This window comes from Cavia porcellus, unplaced genomic scaffold, assembly GCF_034190915.1.
Source record: "Cavia porcellus strain 051 isolate PalLab524CR breed Dunkin Hartley unplaced genomic scaffold, mCavPor4.1 scaffold_6, whole genome shotgun sequence".
In the NCBI taxonomy this organism is placed as follows: Eukaryota; Metazoa; Chordata; class Mammalia; order Rodentia; family Caviidae; genus Cavia; species Cavia porcellus.
In genome coordinates, this window is record NW_026947489.1 from 51,987,228 (window position 1) to 52,010,400 (window position 23,173).

The 23,173-nt window shown below is 44.0% G+C and overlaps 1 protein-coding gene across 1 annotated transcript; it reads right to left on the bottom strand.

Moving 5' to 3' along the window:
* Window positions 1-15,988: 15,988 nt before the first annotated feature.
* On the bottom strand, window positions 15,989-21,550 carry Nobox (NOBOX oogenesis homeobox). Its single transcript, XM_063249706.1, has 8 exons — window positions 21,419-21,550; window positions 19,541-20,068; window positions 18,844-18,950; window positions 18,443-18,543; window positions 18,092-18,177; window positions 17,630-17,861; window positions 17,193-17,482; window positions 15,989-16,609 (listed from the first exon to the last, which is right to left on the bottom strand). Exons 1-8 carry the CDS (start codon window positions 21,423-21,425, stop codon window positions 16,290-16,292), a joined length of 1,671 nt encoding a protein of 556 aa, XP_063105776.1. The 5' UTR covers window positions 21,426-21,550; the 3' UTR covers window positions 15,989-16,289.
* Between the last annotated feature and the right edge of the window lie 1,623 nt (window positions 21,551-23,173).

Sequence of the window (23,173 nt, forward strand, 5' to 3'; positions counted from 1 at the left end):
GATCTCTCCTCAGTTGGATAAATTTTTGAGTTTGGGATGTTGAACCTAATAGATCCATTGAGTGTCCTTCTTTCTGATTTCCAGAATTCAGCTCCTTGATGTTTTAATTGTGACTGGCATGATTGGCCTGGAAAAACAGCAGTTGCTTATAAGAAATTAAAAACAACCATTAGCCACCATTTTTTGAACAAATGGCATTTGACACATGTAGGAATGTATAGTGTTGCTTTTTAAAGTAAAATGCACTGGATACTGTCTTCAGGAGATCTCAGCAGTGATCTACTTATAGATACATATGAATGGTAGTATGAGTGAAACTGAAAACCTTGTGAGTGTCTGCTGAATTATTTCCCTTGTGCCTTTGGCCACACTGAATCTACAGGTCATGTTTATGTACTCACCAAGTGCAGAAAACTATTCATTAAAGTTTATTTTTACCAGCAACTTTTACGTAAGGTTAATTATGATCTTAAGACTTGTGTAGTACTTACTATCTTGGTCAGTTATAATGATTTTGAAAAGATCAGCCTATGAGGGATTTTTTTTTCCTTTTGTATCAGTATTGGGTTCCAAACCTAGGGCCCTATGCGTGCTAGGCAAGTGGTCTACCACTAAGCCATACCCCAGCCTGGCATTTTTTTTTTAATTAGCCTCTGGAAATTATTTAAAAGACTAAGTCATTTACATTCACTGGTTTAACTTCTGTGTGCACATATTGGATATACCCCCTGAATGAACTCTTTTTGGATTCCATGTTGATCTATCCACAGTAGTCTGTGCTTTTTAAGTCTTTGGTGGCAGTGCCTTTATTATAAATTCTTTATCTTCATGGAATCAAACTAGAAGCCCACTATTTTGCTGTATTTTCCCTGTACAGACACAATTACTCCTCCCCTACCCACCTCTCCAAGCATATTGTGGAGACTTTGCATGTTTGTACTTGAATTTTTAGACCGCTAGGTAAATATCCTTTGTGGTAGTGACTCGGCTTTATCACTAATTAACAGACTACTGACCCTAGAGTCATATCTGCTGTAAACATGACTCAGGAGCTACATGATCATAGCACTGCAAACCTGGAGTTGACTGTAATCTTCTCAATCTGGAATTAAGTGTGTGGAAGGGCCAAAGGTTACAAGTAAATGAGCTGAAGAGAGAGGGATGTCGAACTCTGTCTGAGTCAAATGAGCTTCTTTAGATTTAGAATCTTCTTCGTGCTTAACAGTCTTTACTCCATTGTTTTCTCTCATTTTCAGTGACAGTTACAGAGTGGAAATTTCCCTGTTTCTTTGCAAGAGCAACCATTCAGTCTGTGATGCCCAGGGAACATGGCAAAATACAAGGAAGCTACAGGCACAGGGAAAATTCAAGGAATGAAGATGAGCAAATGAGGATGTTGATTCTTTCTGGGTGGCCTGTGCACAGGAGTCGGGAGGACAGGAGCTCGGTTGGTCTGCTATAAACTGTTTTTCAGAGTAGTGAGGGTGGGGGTGACTGCTGATCCCTGCTGCTTGATGGATGAGTCATGGGCCTGAGGGCAGAGCTTGCAGGGGGAGGGGCAGGATCTGGCCCACAGAATTCTTCAGAAGCTCCAATAAGCAGATAAATATTTTCCTGGCACTTTACCTGAGCTTTCAGAGGAGCATTTCTAAACAGTGTGGTTGGAAACAAAAGTCTAGCAGGATCCAGTCTGTGCATTGATTAAGGTAAAGATTCTTATTCTGCTTGCAGACCACAGGGCTCCTAAACACCAACTGAGCTTGTAGGGCCAACGCAGCAGAGATGAGACAGTCATCAACCCAGCAAGAGAGCCCTCAGGCCGTCCTACAAACAGTCTCCGGGAGAAAATGAACAGGAAGACAGCAAAGAAAAGGTTGGCCCTGTGTGGGGCTCATCCAACCAGTAGAGATGAACTTCTGGAAACGAGAACATCATTTACTGCTGGAGTTGAAAGAACTCTGAAAGTTCTGTGTCTAACAGCATGCTTAATTGGAGCTTGGACAGGGACGTGATTTGTTTCATGTCACGTAGCCACTGTAGTTGTAGGCTGCAGATATAAATAATTTGTTGGTCACCACTGGAACTCAAGCAAGTGAACTGCTGAGTTTGGGATTATCATAAAAGATGGAAAGTAACTCACTACATGGGCTACAGATGGAAGGAGCAGACTATCCACAGGCAGGATATTGTTGAGAGAGCAGGAGGAGCTGGTGGCCAGACGTGTGGAATCATTAATAAGCTGGGTGTTGGTGATGGAATTGAGCTGGCCAGGGAACAAGGGTGGAGGTGTGGTTTCAAAAGTATTCATTATCCTTGCACAACCAGGCCCTTAAAGAGCTAGGGAGTCCTCTGTGTGTGTGTGTGTGTGTGTGTGTGTGTGTGTGTGTGTGTGTGACAGACAGACAGACAAGGTACATGTTTAGATTTGGGAAAACAAAATACAGAAAGATCCTAGAAGAAGATGGATTTGATACCCAAAAACCATACTGTTAAGAGTTTTTCAGTGCAATAAAGGAGCAGAATATAAAAGTAAAAGTGACCTTTATTCCAAGGACATGGAGAGGAGCCCACAATTGCGAGTGGTTTGGGTTTTCCTCGTCTACCCTGGATATGGGGTATGGGATGTGTGTAACATTTGACCAGGGGTGGTGCTTAGGGTCTGCACTGATGATCCCAAGGAGCCTGGAATTTTCTTTGCGGTGCACACTGGGAAAGGAAAAAGGAAGTTGTAATAGTGGAAGGAGGAAGTGACCGCAGGGTAAACTTCCCCAATTTGGCCCTCCACCACCATAATGTCCTGTAATTTATTCTAGGGCAAAACTCCTTCACAGACTTCCTCCCTGAAATGAATTAACAAATCTTAGAGAAACCAACTGAAAGAGGAATTTTCCAGTTGAGAAACCAAGGGAAACAATTGTATAACCTGTTTTTAAAAAGCATTGATAGTTGTCCTTTTTGAGGTTGTTTTTGTTTGTCTGTTTTGGGACAATAGATTGAACCCAGGGCTTCATGCATGCTGAATGTGCAGTTGACCACTAAGCTCTACACCATCACCACCCCGTTCCCCACGCACACCCCTCCCACCCCTGCTCTTACAGTTGTGCTTTAAATGTGATTAGGGAAACATTTCTTTACAAACATTCAGTTTGTAAAGAAGAGTTACTTAATTTCACCAATTCCAATAATTCATAGTTATAGAAAATAGCAGAAATATCAAACAAAAGTGAACAATGTGTTCTGGTGGGCCTTAATAATGTCGGCTATAGGATTGTATTTTTAGTAGGACACAAGAAGATGGATTGAGGTGAGAGTACAAGACTCAGAGGACGGAATTAGAAGGAAGAGGAATGGCATAAGCAGCAAAGAGGAGAAAGTGCAGAAGAACCGGGAATCTCTGTGGGTAGAAATTCCATTCTCAGAGGATGGCAGGAGGGACAGACCCAAATCACCCTGACCAGAGCCATGAGATGAAGACACAGTCTGAACGTGAAAGCTCAGAACAAAGCACATCATAGACGCTGCGATGCTGAGGCAAAAAACCAACTCCTCTGGACTTAGGTGCTCTGTAAATCTTTCCAGATACTGGGATCTGAAACCCGCACTCCTGCATAGCACATCTCTCCTGTCACCCCACACAGTTAATTCTTTCTCTCTGCATAGTATTGCTCACATGCATGGCTTTTGTCTTATTCCTCTACCACTGTTAGCTTCAGTGCTTTATTTCTAGACACTGTGACCCAGTGACCTCTACTCCTAGGCTGGTCACTCGTAGTCCTTCTGGAAGAGTGTTGTGTAAAGACACATGTTTGACTTGATACCCTTGACCCCTGTCATTCTCTACCAGATAACAAGGCTTGTCACAGCTACCAAGCCATTCGCCTCATGCAAGGCCTCAGCCCCTCTCTGTGGCTCTGTTTGCCCCATGTTCCAGTTACCTTTCCAGTTTTGGAGTGTGCAGAATTCTTGTTCTCTTTGATAAGTTATTCTCTTCCTCTTCTATAGCACCATAGTGGTTGTATTTTTTTTACTGAAGAATATGTAGACATAGACTGAGGACCTGGGCACTTTCATTCTAATCTACACCTGTTGTTTTATTACACTCACGCTGGCTTCCTAACCCTTATTATCACCCCCTAAAAGTATCCATATTTTGGCACCTCATGGCACGGGCTTAAATCTTGTTCACAATGCATGCCATTTGCAACTTTGGGCAGATTCCTAAGTTTCTTTGAGTCTCAGATGTCCATGTGTCCAGTGAATTATATTCATAGGGTTGTTTTGAAATTAAATTACTGAGAAGAGTGTTAGATACTTAATTAGTGCTAAATGATTGATTATTATCATCAATATTTTGTCAGAGAACCAACTTCTGTGCACAGGAAGAAAGCTATAGGCTCCTCATGTTCTTGAACAACGAAAGCACACAAACTGGCTGCAGTTGATGGTATTTCACCTTTTAAGACTTGGCTGTTTAAGTGGCCTATGGGTGTTCATGAAGCAAGACTCTATCTTCATAAAGAAAAAAAGAAAGAGAGAGAGAATGAAAGAAAGAAAGAAAGAAAGAAAGAAAGAAAGAAAGAAAGAAAGAAAGAGACAGACAGACTTGGCTAAGGCATTTTCAGAGAATTACTTAAACATCAGCTTCTCTGTGTGTGTGTATTGTGTCTTTGTTTGCACACTTACTTGTCTAGCTTTCTCTCCAGGATTTGATCCGCTCATCTCTCCAACCCACTCTTTCTCCAGCTGCTTCCACCTCTGTTCCCAGACTCTGCATTAGCAATGGCAATACCACCTTTTCCTCTGCTTTATTCTCTTGCCTTCCAATGTGGTTTCCATAGTAAATAGAGAATGTTTCTTTAGGCTTGGGAGACTACATTTTTTTTTCACACTGCATACTCTGCTAGGCAACCTTCTGTGGTCTTTTAACTCAACTTCAAACTCAGGGTATACAAAGCAAACTCTTGCCCCAAATACGCTCTGCTTCCATTATTTCTCTCAATTATAGAATCTCTTGTCTATCAAAGTTTTGATTCTTTCAGTTTCTATCAGGTTACATTGATCCTGGCTTAAGTTCCTCAAGTGTGTTCTCTCTTACCCTTTCACTCCATCTTGCCATAGGCATCTCTTATGCTAACTCAGGCACACTGGTTCATGTCTCTGTGTATCCTCTTCTTAATCTTCAAACTAATTCTCCATTCATGTTTTTAAAACACAAACCTGAAGAGGCCATGCCCTGGAGTTTAAACAGCTTGTGTCCGTGTTTGCCAGTGAATACGGTCTGAAGAGACCAAGCCATTGCATTTAAAGCCTCCCCCAAACTTGTGCATCGGCCTCATTTCCTGTGCAGTATTCCAGTGCTACAACTCTTCTATGCACCAGATCCCTCACCCTGAGATTCCCTAGTCATCTTTCCCACTTCAGTTGTCCTCTACTCACTCTAACTTTTGCCTGGAATAAGTTTCTTCCTATCTCTGCTTATCCAAATGCTATTCTGTCAGAGCTATCTGTGTGCCTCAGGCCTCAGAGAGCTCAGGTTCACAGCAGGCATGGTTTCTCCTGGGCTTCTGCAACTCTTTGTTCCCATGGCCAGTCTCACAGGGCCTTGTAACCAGGAACTGGTTTTAGACTCCCAGTGAGACTGGCATGTCCCAGAAAGCTGGGAAGAGCTGCGAAATGCCCAGTACTTTGAGCTTCTGTGAACCCCTGCTAAATGATGGAATACATCTCTGCTCTCATTTCTCAGGAATTTGTTAGGAAATTGAAATGAGAAGGCATTTATGAAAGTACAATATATACCAGTGACGGTGAACCTTTTAGAACTCAGTGCCCAAACTGCAACTCAAAACCAACTTATTTATAGAAAAGAGACAACACTGCAATTAAACCTGAATACTGATGTTTTAGTGTAGAAAAGAAAACAACTCATACATTAGAACATCTTGTTTCTGAAAAGAAAAGCAAATAACTTGCATGCCAGAGTTTTGCCACCACCAGTATAGACTAAACTGTGGTGTAATCAAAGTATGTGATGATTGTTTACATTCTTAAAAATTGATTACAGTAAAAGATCCCTTGGCATCAGTCCACTCAAAATACCAGCCCTCACTTGGAACACACTCATCCCATGGCTCTTGCTGCTTTCTGAAGCAGTTCTTTTGCTATCTTTTTGTCCTGAATCCATTCAAAATGCTTAGAGCATCTCTGTCAAATGAAAACATTACTGTGTGCGCTCATCCACCTTACTCACTAGATTTAGCACTGTGAATTCCAGCTCTTCAGAGTCAAAATGATCCTCAAAGGCAGAGGTATTTGTATTGATCCAGGGTGTCAAGGAAGCCATGACGGCAAAAATAGACACACATGAAAGAGGACTTCCAGAACTGTTGCAGGAAGAGACAAGAATGGAGGATAAGTGTGTTTGAAGTGATGGAGGAATGCTTTAGGGGATTAATGACAGTCTTGTTCACTGTTAATTTTTTGAGATTTAAACTTTCACCTCATACAAATCCAAAAGCTAAATTTCCTGACTGTCTTTGCTTCTGGACTCAAACAACACCAAGTCTGGGTAAACTGAAGACATGCTTCTCCTCCAAGGTATAAGATTTGCTCTTAACTACTCAAACCTTTGTACAATGACTTGGAGCAAAATAACAAATTATCTTTTGTAACCTATTTCCATTGTGTGCTCCTTTTGTGCAAATGGTGTTTAAAAGCAAACATTTAAATAAATTCTCATGTGCTGTTTCAAAATTACATAAATAACTGTGATAAAACCTTTAGCTAACAAGAACAGAAAACACAGTCAGAATCAAATAGCTTCCGAATAGCAGATGGACATATTTTTGTAGACAAATATGGCATCTATGGTGGGGTTTTAATGCTAGGATCAGGGGAGGCTGGCCACTAAATACCAGGCAGGATCCTAGGCTGTCCAGAAAGCCTAGCCTGCCGGGCAGAGATGGAGAAGTCCACTCTGGAGCTATCTCTGCCCAGTGTAACTGCAACAGGTACTTATATCTCTAGCAAACTGCTGCAGTCAAGGTTGTCAGATTTACTGAATTCATATATAGGCTGCTCAAACACTCAGGAATATGCTCACACTAAAATATTACTTGATTTTGTTTTGTTGTCTTTTTGAGCCAGGGTCTCGCTATGCAGTTCAGGCTGGCCTCAAACTTGCAAGGATCCTTCTGCCTCAGCCTCCCAAGTGCTGGGATTACAGGCATGCACCACCATGCCTGGCAGTTATTTGTTGTCTATCTGAGATATCAATTTAATGCAACATCCTATGTTTTACCTGGAAGGCCAAATACAACCCAAGTGATTTTAATGAATTTAAATCAGCTATTTGTTGACAGAATGGGGCTCTGGGATACTTTGGAGAAAAAAATTGAGCAAAAATTCCCTTGAGCTTTCCTACTGTAAATGAGTTGAATGTCTCTAGGAAACTGGTTGTAGATTGCCATCTAGTGGAAACAATTTTGTACTAGAGCTGAAAATTAGAGGAATAGACCCAGCACTGCAACAACCATACCTTGAAGTTTGCAGGAAAAAGATTCTGCTCTGATCAACTAAGGCTGCTGTATCAGAAAGGGATGGCTGGGTATATGTAAAAGTCAGAGTGAGGCTGAGAGGTCTAAGTGGAGGTGTGGCTGGATCAAGGCTCCCCGGCATACAGAAACTTTGCTCCTCTTCAGTCAAGACCAAAAGTAAAGTGGAGGCTCTTTGTAAGAAATGTAGGGTGGGTCCTTCCAAATGAGGATGCTAAGAGGGATCAGGAGCTATCAAAAATGAACTCCTACAGAGCTAATTCCTAACAAGTAACTAAGTAGCAAATAATTTAGTAACAAATAACTATGGAAGCTATATTGTCCAAGAAGGAACAATATAGCTACATAGACAAGCTTACTAAAGGGATATAAAAGTTAAAAAGAGCCACATATCATAATGACAGGGATAGTATCTCCAAGTATGAAGCCCAGAAAACACTGTAGAGATCAAAACCAGCAATAACACAGTGATGGGCTCTGAATGTATATCCCAGTGTCCAGGTGTTGGAGATTTAATCCCCAGAGCAATAGACCTTAGAGTTTTGAGAGTTAATGAGGCCTTTCAGAAGTAAATGGGTTAATATTGTGGCAGGAGTAGGTTTGTTAAAAATGCAAATTCACTTCTCTCCTGCTCTGTCTCTCCAGGGCTTCTGCCATATCCCCAGATACCTGTAGCCCCTTGGTGTCAGACTTCCCAGTCCCCCAGAGCTGTGAGCCCATACATTTCTGCTCATTTTAAATCACCTGGTCTGTGGTATTCTCTCCTAGTGGCCTAAAGTACACGAAGACAGTTTAGCAATTATAGTAACAAAACCAAGCTGAAAAAGGCAGGAAAGAACTGTACATATAGTATACAGATAAGGCAAAACTACTTCATTCTTCCTTCAGAAGGATGCCCAGAGGGAATGCCCCTCTGTATGCCCAGAGGAAAAAAATATTTTAGAAGCTAAATTAGTAAGACAGACTTAAAAACCAAACCAGAGATGTATAGCTACTTTAAATGATCCTGGTTTTCTTTCAACGCAGAACATCAGGGTATCTCTAGCACTTAATAGAAGCAAATATCTTATTTTTTTAAAGAGATAACTTTTACAAACTGAAACAAAATAAATTTACTACAAAATTTCCCTAGGTTTCTATAAGAGATTGTTGAAAGGTGGCTTATAAATATTTAGGAAAAAATTTTTGGATAAAAGAAAATAGCTGTTTCCTAAGTATATGCCTCCTCAAATTAATCTCATTTGTTACATGGTTGGGTTCATAAGAATGTTTAATTATCCAGTTGCTCTACAGAAAATATATTTTGGCATTATGGAATCATAAAATAGCACTTTCCACCAGAAAATGTTTGTGGATAATATGTTAAGAAAGAATTGTAGCGTTCCGGAAGAACATGGCGGACAGATAACAGCAACTGCCGGAGGCTCTCTGAAAAACTAGGCTCAGAAGCCAGGTATGGTGCGGACTAAAGAGACATAAGCTGGTGGATTTATGCTCTGCTGACTCAGGAACGAACTCGGCTGAGAGAAACCAACTTGGAATGCAGTCCTGGTGCTAAAACAGGAACAGAAAAGCCTTGCTCCGAGGCTGGACCCCGCGCCATTGGAAGCCGCGATTTGGGTTTCCCGCTGCGCGGTGGCTGGCTGCCTCTACATCGGCTCAGCAAGGAGAGAGACGCGCGGAAACTCTGGGAGCGGGAGTCTGCGAACGGAGTCGAAAACAGGACGGGCAGGGAGGCATGTTCTGACTTGTGGCGAGGTGAGTGAGGGAGACTGACACTCCGCCACAGTTTGAGCCACAGTTTGACTCCAGCGGACTTCCTGGGCCCCAGCAGTCCTGCGGGAGCAGGGCGCGGTGGCGACTCCCGCCACACATTCCCCTCTTGGGCGGGATTGGTGAAAAGTGCCTGGCCTGCGTGACGCTGCTGGCGGATCCCGTAGGCTGTCCCAACCCAGATCCCAGAGCCTGACGGTGGCCGGGAGGGGAGACGCGTAGGCTGCCTGGTCCGTAACTCCCTGGTGCGCAGCGGTGAGCGGGAACACCTAACTGGCGCAATTCGATCAGGCTGTGGCTGACTGGGAGAGAAGCTGGGCCTCTTATATAAGCTTGCATATATAAGGAACAGAGAAGAAGAGGCAGCATGGGAAGAGGCAGCAACAAGAAAGGCTCCTCGGCCCCCAATTCTGAGAATCAGGCAATAGCAGACACCGCACCAATACACATAAGGCGCCATATAGAGAGCCTCATAGACCAATTCAGGAATGAAGTTATCAACGACCTGAAGCTAGAAGTAGGCAGAATAGTTAGAGAAATGCTAAGTACCACCCAAGAAAAAACAGGTGGTGGAATGGAAGAACAGAAAAAAAGGGGAGAATTGTTTGATGGAGAAAACAGAGAAAGCATAGAATACGTGAAGCAGGTTCAAAGGGACTACCAAGATACTAAGAAGTCTATCGAAGACTGGCATAACAGCTTGAAAGAAACTAAGGACAGACTATCTGAACTGGAGGGCAGACTTGTAATATGGGAGAATGAAATGAAAAACTTCTTAAAAATAACAAAGAAACAAACAGCAATAATACAAAAACAAGAAGATGATAAGAGGATCCATAACTTAAGGATTAAGAACATAAAAGAAGAAGTAGGGACACAAACAAGTGAACTACAAAAGCTACTCACAGAAATAATCCAGGAGAATTTTCCTAATTTAGCAAAAGGTAAAGATACTCAGATGTATGAGGCATACAGGACCCCAGCCACCTACAACCCAAACAGAACTACACCCAGGCATATAATAATAAAAATTCCAGAAATTCAATACAAGAACAGAATATTAAAAGCTGTCAGAGACAAGAAACAGACCACTTACAAGGGAACACCCATCAGAATTACAGCAGATTTCTCTGCACAAACCATCAAATCACGAAGAGCGTGGGGGGAAATAATTCAAGCTTTGAAAGATAATAATCTCCAGCCAAGATTGAGATATCCTGCACAACTGTCCCTGGAAATTGATGGAAAAACAAGGTGCTTCCAGGATAAAGAGGAACTGGGGGAATTTGCAACCACCAATTCAACTCTACAGAGAGTATTGCAGGATATTCTAAAAAAACAAAAATACAAAGAATTCAGAAATAGTGGAGGCCACAACGAATGGAGCAGAGAACAAAGTGAAGAAGACAAACTGACAGCTACTGACAGAATAAGAGCTCAACAGAAATGAGACAGAGAAGATTGGATGATCGGAACAGCTATTTTGGAGAAAATGACATCTTAATAGGTAATACTGATTTAGTATCATCTTGTTTTGAAGTCTCATCTAGCTTTTGTCCTTCTGTCTCCAATGGTCTAAATAGGTTGTATCTTACTGGATTTTATTATGTACGATAGTATAAGCAAAAACCTTTTAAAGTCAAGGAGATTATACAGAAACCATTGTTCATTTTCTGTTAGTCGATTCGAAATACTCTGTAATACTGTCATTCTCTTAAATGGTTCTACATTGTTTTGATATACTTAATGCTACAGTATACGAAGTTGTACTCAAGGATTTCAAGGAAAGAGACAATATGGTAACTACTTTTAGGTCAGGATTATCTGGTGGTGAAACACTATTCTGCTTAAATGGCTATGTTTTGATCTGTGCTGTTTCGTTGTTATGCCTTCTTTTATCTCAATCTCCACTCCATTATTTACTTTTTTATTTTTATCCTTTTAATTAAAGGAAAAAAAATAGCAGAATATATTATAGTAACCCACTTTGACTTTCCATTACCTCGATTTAAAGCCCTGTATTACTCTCACCATCTGGTTTTTAACTGATGTTCCCCTATTCTGTTTTGCTGGATAGTATCAGGTTCGAAAGTTTAGGCATCAGCTGTGAAGATAATGAGATTCATTATAACGCCCATTCTCGTTGACTTTTATCTACTTTTGAAGACCTACAATGTCTCCAATGTTTTGGTTTTGTCGCTTTTATTCTTTACTGTTTTGTTCAATTGTATTATAACTAACGATACAGGCAATTCTATTAGAGATAGTGGGAGGCATTATGGTAACCATTGTTGATCACCTTGTATTATGTTTTCACATTATCTATTATGTCCACCCTTTTGACTTGACCGATTCTGTTCTGTTATGTCACATTTGGTTTTACTCTCTTCCAAAAAAGTAATAAGAACCGTGGAAGCAATGAAACCCAAAATGTGTAATAGTCATTGTACAAAAGAGAGGAAAAGAAAGTGCTCTAAACTATATAACTGCATGTATATTTAAGTGTATAAGATAAAAAATGATATCACAGAGTTTTATTGGATCATTGAACAGAACTGTTTGCAGTATCATTGATGGAATGTCCACTCTACAAGCTTTAATTTTGTGACTTGAACAATTATTTCTAAGATGACAATATGTAATCCATTAACTAGTGATTTCCTACTGTTCATTTTTTTTCTGCAAATCTGTATAACTTGTACCCTTTCTGTTTTTTTTTCTTTTCTCCTTAAATAAAAAAAAAAAAAAAAAAAAAAAAAGAAAGAATTGTAGCTAGTTTAACTCTACATGAAGTGTGTATTGATGGAATGTTTCAAGTAGGAATGCCTAAATAACTTGTATATACCTTTACCATTTATTGATTTATCAATTATTTCATTATAAAACACATGAAACTTGCTGGTCCAATCTGCAGGAGGTAGACCTAAGTTGCAAAAATGGGTAGTGTTTTTATCAGGACTCTGAAATATTTCAAAAACTCAAAAACAGCTAAAATTAACCAAATCAAACTCTGCATATAGCATAAATCTTTGTATATTTAGACTCAAAATGTTATTTCTCAAACTATGAAATGAGAGTTTTAACTGGCTTTCAAACAACTTCTATTTAAATGACCTAGAAGCCATTACCAAAAACCAGTTCTGTACTAAGAACATAAACTGCAAAGCAAATCAAAATAAAACAACCACAACAAAAAACCTCCTGACACTAGTTTGATAGTTTTTAACAGATGCAACATTAGCAGAGTATCCTGTTTGGTGAAGGTGATAATCTCACTGCTTATGCAACTGACCAGACTATGCTAAAGCTAGCACTCAGTTCTGACACCACCCCTAGGAGTACGCTGCCAAAGCCACTCTCATTTGCTAAGAGGCATACGGGGTGGCAAAGAAGTTGGAGACCAGACCACAGGTGGGCCAAGGAAAGTAGCTCCCCTATTGCCTGCGAAATACAAGACAGGAATGAAATACAGGTTTTGCAACATCAGATTTATTCTTTGGAGCATTTAGAACACAAAACCCTGGTCAACTAAGATGGATTTGTTTGCCTAGTAAAGGGAAGAACTTTATTATAAACTCATTCAAAAACTTTGTAGGTGCTTATGTAAGAGAGTTAGGCCCCCTCCATCCCAGTGGAAACACAAAACTGTACATGCCATGGATGGTGGTGGCAGGGTCCCTACATGTCAGCAGCTTGGTTCCTGAAACTTCCCCATCAGGTGTAACATTGATTTTTTATTTTGAACTCATTTTGTGTTTGCTTTGTATTACAAAGTATATATTTTCAATAGATAATAATTACATAATAATATATAATTATTATATATATTATATATCATATATTGTTATATATATATATATATATATATATATATATATATAATATATATAATCACATCTTGGTCATTTTCACTCCCACTACCCTGTCCTACCATCTCTTATCTTGCTCAGATCACCTTCCCATTTCCACAAAGATGATCTCTCTGTTTCCTACAATCATTTTTATTCTGCTCTTCCAATTATATTTTGGGTTTCTCATATAAGAGAAACCATGTAATAACCTATGTCTGATATATTTCATTTAGCATTATGCTCTCCAGATCCACCCATTGAGCTACAAATGACTTAAATTTATCTATCTTTACAGCTGAGTAGTGTTGCATTGTATCTCTATAACTCACGTTTTCTCTGTCCATTAATCTGTTGATGGAGATCTAGGCTACTTCCATACTTGAGCTTTTGTGAATTGTGTTGCTAAACATGTGGGTGCATGTATCTTGTAATGTGATGATTTTAATTCTTTCAGGAGGGTCCCAGAAGAGGCATAGCTGGATCAAATGGAATTTGAGGAATCTGTTCTGACTTGCATGGTGACTGTACTAGTTTATATTCCCACCAACACTATGAAGGCATTTCTTTTTTCCCCTGTAGCCTCCTCAGCTTGAGTCCATGATGACAGCCATTTTTACTAGAATAAAAGATGAACTCAGTAATGTTTTGATTTGCATTTCTGTAGGGACCAAAGATACTGAACGCTTTTTCCTGAACTTATTGTCCATTTTGTATTTTAGTGTGTACATCTTAGTTACTTTTTACTCATCGCTGAGATAAAATACCTGATGCCCAAAACTGGGAAAGGAGAGGTTTATTTCTTACAGTTTTTGGAGGTTTCAGTCCATACTCAGTTGGCTCCAAGGCAGAGTGGCATAGCAGGGCCACAGTTTATGGTGGGTGCAAACAGCAAGGTGGAAACTGGCAAGAGAGAGACACACACCTTCTTTCTGCCACTATATTGTATGCTGGCTCCACACCTCGATGGGTGTAGCACTGACACCATCAATCCAAGCACTAGACAATGAACCTATCACAAATACACAATGCAAATGCATGATGCCTGGGGGCCACCAACATAAACCATGACAACATCAGATTAAGATTATGGAAACCTTACTACTATAATCCTTGAGTGGCAATATAAAATGGTGATTTGAATAGCAGAGCAAAGATGCTAAATACTGATGGTGAGACTTACAGTCATCAGTAAATATAGTGCATTGGCTCCAGGACTCCCATGGGTACCAAAGTCTGTGCATGTGGGCTTCCCTTATATAAAATGGCATACAATTTGTGTATTTGCATGTAACCTATGTGCATATGTATATCTAGTTTACATTATACAGCATTTTTACTAACAAACAATTTAAGTAAACAATTACTATGATTTAGGAATTGGCAAGAAAATGTATATGTTCAGTATAGACACAATTGCTTACTGAATACCTCTGATTCAGTTAGTGAAATCTGTGTATATGCAAACTGTCATTAAAAAGAACTTATATGGATAAAAAGGACATGAATATTTGTGTAAGTAGTTTCTTACCCATTTAAGAACTTTGTCCTTTTCTATTACTATAGGCTTTAACTCAAGAATTGCTGAGGGATATGAGTTCTTAGAAGTTTTTGTGCATATTTTCCAAGAATCATACGATTGTTTGGAGGTCCAGAATGACACTCTATTCCACAAATACTGTACTAAAGATATAGTGAAATGATTTGAATCTATAGCCCTCAAATTCTAACTACAGTAAGTCCACAACTTTTGAAAGAGTTCCATTCCAGGAAATGTAAGTTGGTTTGCTTGAAAGTCCAAAAAAGAGAGTTTTATATACCTTTGACCAAATATACAAAATAAAGCATAAAAAGCACACACTGATGTTATACACTATTGCACTGTATGGTAACTGCACACATCAGGACACCTAAGACATTGTCTGGCAGGTATATGAGCTACTTTCATATCATGTTCACATCTACAGTGTTCTGAATATGAGGTCTGTTAGTATCTATGAAAGTTCGCAATTCAAAAGTTTGTAGGTTGGGTACTGCATGTGGATACTATATGCCATAGACATGGGGTACAGTCTGCAACCCCACCTGTCTAGACTCTAAGGAAGCATTCCTCATCTTTGTTTACACTCATTCTCTCCACTTCTTACACCTCAAATCTCCTTGGATTCACTCCTAACCCCACAGCATAACCATAAATGGACAAAAGTAGCCAACTACAGTTCACTGATAAAAATCAATTAGAAATAGTGATCATATCAGGTGATTTCTCAAGATGCCCAGCACTGTGTCATTCAGTACCAAAGTAAGCAGGTATAGGGGGACAGTAAAGACCCTGAATTCTTTATCCCAACCCAGTGAAGTCTGTGTAAACAGTTCTGGGATACTGAGGCATCACCCTATGAGAATAAATATGCACTTTCTATCTTTGGGTCACCCTCATCCCTCACTCCTTCTTTTCTCCCCATTATAAAAGGAGCTTTGTAGAAAGAATATTTGACGTCCAATGGTCTCAGCATCCCCCTTGTCAGGCTGGCTATACAGCACCCAAATTTCAGAGAGACCCAGACTCAAGTTGAGATTTGGGTTTGGGAACAGAATGCAGCTTAATGGTAGGACTGAAAGAAAAGTTCATAATGCCCAGTTCTTCCTTGAGTGGCAAGAAGATCTAGGGACAATTGTAGACTGTGTGTCATGATGCCCAGTGGGGACCTCTCCTGAGAAGTTCATCCAACTGAACAGCTTACGGGCAAAAAACAGGGCTCTTCATTAGCTGGTGGTGGGGGGTGAGGCACACCCAGACATACAGAAAAGTTCAGGGCTACACTGGTTTATTGCATACAGTGGACACACTTGCTCAAGTCTACCAAGAAAAAGAAACAATGAAAACTGCTAACACCATTCCATGGTAATGAAGGCTTTCCCTTCTTCAGACTAGGCTACACAGGCACGGGCTGAAGGGTGGGTCCACATCTCTTCCTCTTCCAACCAATGTCCAGCAGACAATCAGGTAGGTGTTGACTTCAGTCAACAGTTCACTGTCTTCCCAGCCTTGCAATACTCCTCTGCCTGGATGCCCCATTCCGGTCCCCCCCCCCCCCCCCGCCAACTTCCCTTCTCATCATTCTTTGGCCTCCAGTGAGGGGACTTGGGTATTCTTATCTTCCTCTCTAACCTCTGCTGGGACCCTGGCTTGCTCTTGGGAAGAGGCAGTCTGCTCCTCTTGCACCTTGCTGGGTAGGGGCTCAGGTGCTGGTCTGGCCCCTTCTGGCAGCTGGGAAAATCCTGGTGAAGGTTGCCTGCTTGTAGCCTGGGTGCAGGGAGGTGCAAATAGATCACAGAAATAGCTGTCTCCTACTGGGGGGTGCCCTGGAGCCTGTGTGCAGAATGGACCAGGGAAGGGTAGTTCAGGCAAATAGGGGTCACTCCAAGGGACTGTGCCTGTAGAGTCAAAGAGTAGCAGAGTTACTGGACTGAGTATTGGAGATTATTCAATGAGTCCTGGAAAAAATGCCCCATGCCTGTTCAGGGAACCATAGCTCAAGAATCTACTGCAAGTCCTGGCATCCAAGTTGTGTAGTCTGGTATCACAGACTGAGACTGGATCACAGGTCAGGCAAAGTCTCATGTAGGCAGTTAGGAGACTGGAAACCACCTGGACCCATCTTCCATCCCTTCCTGCTTGAATTTAGTCTCAATGAGAGACACATTGGGATTTCAGAAGTCCAAGTGACCCAGCAGAATACTCATGAATGTCGCTGTCTACTGTGACAAGTATTCTTTTCATATCATTTCTAATCCTCACCAAATCCTTAGTATTTGGACCCTTGGTTTCATTTCTCAGTCTGACATTGAGACTCAGGAGAACTGTCATTGGCTTAGCTGGACCAAGAAGCAGACCACATGAAATGGATTTGCTCACCACCCATGCCTCACCTCAGTCTACCCTCCAGCATGTGAGGCTCTCTGCCCCCTCATACTTTGCTCAGTCCCAAGGGGGACTTTCTCTCCAGCCCCCACTTACCCATATTCCCAGCAGGTGGCTGCAGCAGGATCTGCCCTGATGGGGGACCTGGGCCATAGTTCTGCAATGTGCCCCCGGCCGAGCCACAAGGAAATGAAAAGAGGGTATCTTCTGGTGGAGGAAATGACAATGAACCTGGCATGGGGAAGGGCAAGGGCGGCAGGTATGGCAGCTGGGGCTGGGGGGCTTGGAGCAGCTGGTTTGGTGGAGCCTGAGAGAACTGGTGGCTTGGCTGATATTCCTGGGTCTCCAGGTCTTCCAAGTAAGATAAGGTAGATGGTGGGGTCGTGCTATGAGAGACAGGGGAGGATTCAGAGAGGTGCAGAGGTGGCCTCCTTATTCCCTCTTCCTTGCCCCATTTTGGTGGAGATCCAACACGCAACACCACCCCTCCCCCAAGGTGACCCAGGTCACACTTCCTTTATCAAGTCCCATACCTTGTCCCCCAGGGCCCACAGGGGCCATCCTTGTGGCTTCGGTGACTGGCAGGAGCATCCATCAGCAGAGGTATCAGTTTTGGGTTGTGGACAGGGCCCAGGGGAAAAGGAAGGTTGGTCCTTTGCAGAGGTGGGGGGCTGAAGAGCGGTGGGGTCACCGCTACCCGTTTAGCACCCTCAGTCTGTTGGGTGGGGGCCAAAGTCTGGTCTGAGGTCAGCAGCATGGAGGGCTCTAGGAACAGAAGGTGAAGAGGGACCCCAAGTATGAGAAAATGAGATTCAATGCCCAGGGACGCAGAGGGTCCACTATATGCAATATCTAGGTTGCTCTCAATGGGCCCTGTGGCCCAAACCCCTAAGAATCGCATGCACTCCTACCTCTACCAAGCAGGGACCCCCTGTCATCACTGTGTTTGTAGCTTTTAAGTCCTCCTAGCAAGCCCTCAGAAGGAGGGAGCTCACCTGGAAAAGTGTCCAGAGGGGGCTCTAGAGGGAAAGGGCCAGGGTCTGGGTCCATAGGAACAGCTGGTGGAGGCTCAGCTGTGGAGCTGGAGGCAGAAAAGAGAGACTTCAGCTTGGCTAGCATCTAGGTGGACACCACAGCCTCAGTGTGGGGAAAGGACACGGGGCTCTGAAATGGCCATCAGGGCAGTTGCAGCTTCCTAGCCACATTCCAGGCAAACTCTCTACATACCAAATAGTGCCAGGACCCATGCTCAGCATCCAGTTCTCTCTCCTTCAGGACCTGAGGGTCCCCTCAGGAACTGGGTTGCCTGCTGGGGAGGTGAGGACAGGAAGAGTACAAACGCTTACCCGCCATGACTGCTAGCAGGGGCTGAAGCACTGTCCTGCTTTTCTTTCCCATTCAGTTTCTCCAGTTTTCGCCACTTTGCCCGACGATTCTGGAACCACACCTGCAGGGAAAAGGCATCTGATCTGGAGAGGCCTAAAGCTTGAGTCCTGGCTGTCATGTGACGTGCAGCATGACAGGAACGTGACTTCCCCACTCTTTTCAGATGCCTGTCTGCTGGCATGGAAAGGTCAGCATGGCAGCTTTCTCTTCTAGCTGCCTGTGCTGGGGTAACCCTGGGAAAACAGGCAGAATACAGCCACATTGGAGCCCTGGTTCCCATGTGGTTGGCAATGCAGTGAGCTTCCTGCCCCTGACAGTGCTCAAGGCCACCCCGCTGACCGCTTAGCCAGCCCCGTTTTACCATGATGCGCTGGGGGTTGACCCCCACCATCTGGGCAATCTCCCGACGCTTGTCACTGTCGGGATAGTGATCTTCTTGGAAAACCCGCTCGAGCTCCTCTAGCTGGTCTGGAAGAAGCACCCAGGAGGTTAAACAACAGTTTCATGGCAAGAAAAGAGAATGAGATGCCCACCAAGGGCCCATGTGTGTCTTGCAGATGGCATCTCCATCCTCCACCCCAAAGCTTTGTACCGAAGCACCCCGGTGGGCCAGGCTGTCTCTTGCTCTTGGGCACTTTCCAGAGACCTGTGTGGGTTTACTTTCCATACTTCCATCATGGTCCCAAGCTTTCATGTCCTTACTTTTTTGTGGTACTGGAAATTGAACCTAGGGCTTTCACAAAGATCTCTATTCCTAACACTTTTTATTTTGAAACAGGGTCTTGCTAAATTACTAACTGCCCAGGATGGGCTTGAACTTGTGGTTTTCCTGCCATCTCTAGAGTGCTGGGATTATAGGCATGCACCACCACACCTGGCTCCAATCTCACTTTCTGATGTGACAACACAGCTTTGTGCTTGGGGTCAAGAAAAGGATCCAGAATAAAGTGGCACTCATAGTAAACACACACTTCAGTCTCTTTCCTGAGATCACATTTTCTGTACAGCTCCAACCCCTTCCTGGGAGGTCATGTAATTTCTCAGTTATCAGAACTCACCTGAGCGGTACAAGGTTCGAGTCTTTTTCCGAACTTGGCAGGTTACTTCTGGGGGCCCCTTCTTCTGCTCTGTGTTTTGGCTGTTCTGGGCCAGTGTGCTGAGCAGGTTGGCCAGGTGACAGGGGCCCCGGCCTGACCCACAAGGCACTGGGTTGTGCTTGATACGGGTTGAGTTACTGATACTGGGAGATGACACAGATGCCAGATCCAGGGCACTGGGCCTCTTCTGCTTACCAGGAGCTGGCGAATTGACCCTTTTCCCTGACTTGGACTCTCCTTGGGGCTGGAATTTGGATGAGGCTGGTGCTCTGTCCTTGGGGGAAGGCCTGGAGCTAGGGGCCTGACGCTCTCTACAGAGGTGAGCCTCAGCTAGCTCTCCAGATACCTCTTGCTGTGGTTTCTCTCCAGAGAGGCTGTGGGGCAGTGGTGGCTCCTCTCTCTGGGCATCTTGATTGTGGGTAGTTGAGCCCTGCCGCTGTTCCTCCTCCTCCAGCCTGACAACCAGAGTCAGGCCTCCATCTTCCTGGCCTGCAGGAACAGCACAGGGCCTCCTCAGTGAAGGGAGAAAGAGACTTTGCTGGAAGGAAGCACTGCTTCCTGGCCTGCAAGGGCTCTGGCGTTGGGTCCTGAGCTTTCTTTTGCCTATCTGTCAAGTGGGTTTATAATTCCAGACTTCCCTTCCCAGCTCCTGGGTTGGTAGGATCAAATTAGATAACTCAGGTGCTTTGCAAAATATAACAAATATGTATAACTCAGAGGGGTACTTAGCCCCAGGTAGGAGAGCAGTCTGGTGTTTTCCTGGATACCAGGGCTGCATGTGTGATGCACAGATGTTTCTAAGAGACAACTGCTGGGATGGGGTAGACTGGAAAGAGAGAAGCAGATTGGCTGGGGGTGCTGCTTGACTTCAACTTGGTCCTGTTTCTGTTTCATGGAGAAGGCAGAGGAGGGGACTTGAACGGGGACAGGGCGACAGAGAAGGACACCCTCACCTTCCCAGCCCTTAACTGTCCCTGCCTTTGCTCCTCAGCCCCACAGCTGCTCTACTCCCCTCCCCCATGCCAGTTTCCTCCCCTAGCAGGAAAGAGGGGCCCATCTGGACCTATGCCACCCAGCAATCCCTCATCCTTAAAGCTGCCTTTCTTCCTTGGGGTGACTGATTCATTGAGAGCTCACCATGGTTCAGGCACAGTGCTGAGTTAGCACCTTCTAAAGATTAGCGCAGTAGGCCTGCACTTAATTCTAAGCCAGAAAGACAAGCAAGGTGAGTAATCTGCTGGGTTACCCAGCACCGCACTCTCCCTCCAGGCTCACTCAGAACTGCAGAGCCGCAGCCCAGGCCCCTTTTCCAACTGTGGGCTTTATAAATCCATGCTAAGCAGAGACTGAGAGGCCTTGTGATTTCAGTGGGAGCCTGAGGTCATACTGGGTCTGAAGAAATAACTTTCTACCAGGGTATAAAGCAACCATGTGATGGTACCAAATTATTTCCCAGGGCATACAGGAGACCTAATTTGCAGGAATCCGGCTGAAGAGGGGGCTGGGAAGAATGGACAGTCTCCTCAGGAAGGGTATGAGGGAGGAATTTGCTAAATAACTCTTCAGGAGAGCCTGCAGGTTACCAAGTAGGTGCTCAGTAAACACATTCTTTGTGGAAGTCATCTGCCATAGTGAAACATGGTGACAGAGGCTGGGACTTACTCTAGAAAGGGTCTGGGGCTGCAGGCCCAGTGTCTCCCGCCCACCGATCCACCATTAGGGTCTCTAAATCCCACAGAGGAAGGTGAACAGCCCACGGGCCTCCCTAGGCTCCTAGGTCCTCTAACCCCGGAGGTGCGGTTACCTGAAACCTCCCAGCCGAAACCCTTGTGAGCTCACCCCTCATTCTGCGCAGGGACCCCGTGTGGCCTCCATGCAGCGACTCCGCGCTGCCTTCCCCGGGCACAGGCGCGGCCTAATGAAGCCTCGCGGGCAAGCGGGCAGGTGCACAGCCATGGAGCCAAACCCGGGCCGCGCCGCCCTCCCCACCCCCCGGGCGCAGCCCACCCGGGGCACCGCAAGCCCTGCAGCAGCTGCGAGCTGGGGGTGGGGGTGCCGGGCTCCTCCCCAGCCCGCCTGAGGATGCAGGTGTGGGAGGCCGGGCGGGGCTCGAGCCCCAAGGTGTGCTGGAGGGGAGGCAAGAGTGCGGGGCGTAGAGGTCTGTGGAGGGCCAGGTGCAGTCCTGGGCTGGCCTCCCGCTGCTGCGCCTGGGACTGGGACCTCAGCCCTTCGGGTAGATCTGGGGAAGGCCACTCTGGAGCCACTTATCCAGGGCGCCCCCAAATGCTTAGATATCCTCTGTCTGCTCACCCGTGGGCCCCCAAACCTTGGGATTAACAAGCCCCCAAGTCACGGGCACAGCGCGAGTTCCAGGAGCCCTGATTGAAGTGGGGTCTGGCGAGTTGCACCCCCTCTGCAGGTCCACAGGAGCCTCCAAGGTAAACAAGCCACTGGGTTACATCCCCAGTCCCCATCCTCCCAGCCCTTGGTAGTTCAGTCTTCCCTGGGAAGCGCAAGGACTCTCGTGGGGATCTTACAGGGATGAGTCACTAGGATTCTTAGTTTTTGGAGTGTTTGTTGGCTACTTAAAAAAGCAAAAACAAAAAAATTCAGAATTGGAAAATTCTGCTTCTTGCTTCTTCCTGTCAAGCAGGCCCGACTGAAACAGGTGCTTGGGGCTGGGGGCACGAGAGCGAGGGCCTGACCAGCGTGCAGGTGTTTTGCATTTAGGATTTGAAAGATTCTGGACACCAGGCGATTTGACGTTCTATAATTGGCTCTTGGTACATTTTCCTGCCTTTCAGAAGCATATGGACTGCGAGAATTCTAGTTCTTTCAGACACATCAAAATGAAAACTAACTTCTCAAGAGGACAGAGCAAAAAATAATTTGTGTTTAAAAGAATTATTACAGTGAGAAACACATTGCCTTTTATCTCCCACTAAACCCTCCTCTGCACCCCAGGTTTTGAACACGCCAAACCCCTCTTTCTTGCCAGTTTCTAAAGTGGAACTCAAAGCCCTCTTTTGAGACTATCATTCTGTGACTGCCTTGATGACCTGTATCTAAACATTTACAGCAGTTTCTGCTGAACCAAAACAAGACACTGTGTTCTCATCCACCTCAGTTCCCTGATCTGGCACCGTGCAATTTCTGGCTTTTCCCCAATGTCAAAATGAAAGGTAAATGTTTTGAATTTTGATTCAGAACATCACGGCAGCCAGACCAGCACAAGTAATGACACTCAAAAAGAAGGACTTCCAGAACTGCTTTGGAAAATGGCCAGGATGATAAATGTGCTCAAAATGGGGGGGGGGGTGATTTTGAGGGAGATCAAGGGCAATTTCTTTTGCTGTAGTAATTTTTAAAATTTTTAAGTATTCACATATGTTTGGATCATGTTGCATTGCAATATGCTTAAATTTAGTTAAGGAGGTTTATGCTCAGAGCCCAGATTCTGTGTTGAAATGAAGCATGCTGAGCCATGCAAGCACTGATTGGTGGGGAGGCAGTGCAGTGGCTTTCTGTATAAACAATCAGGACTATTCAGTACTGCTGTGTTTGTACCTGGAAAACAATATTCTGCTTGATTAA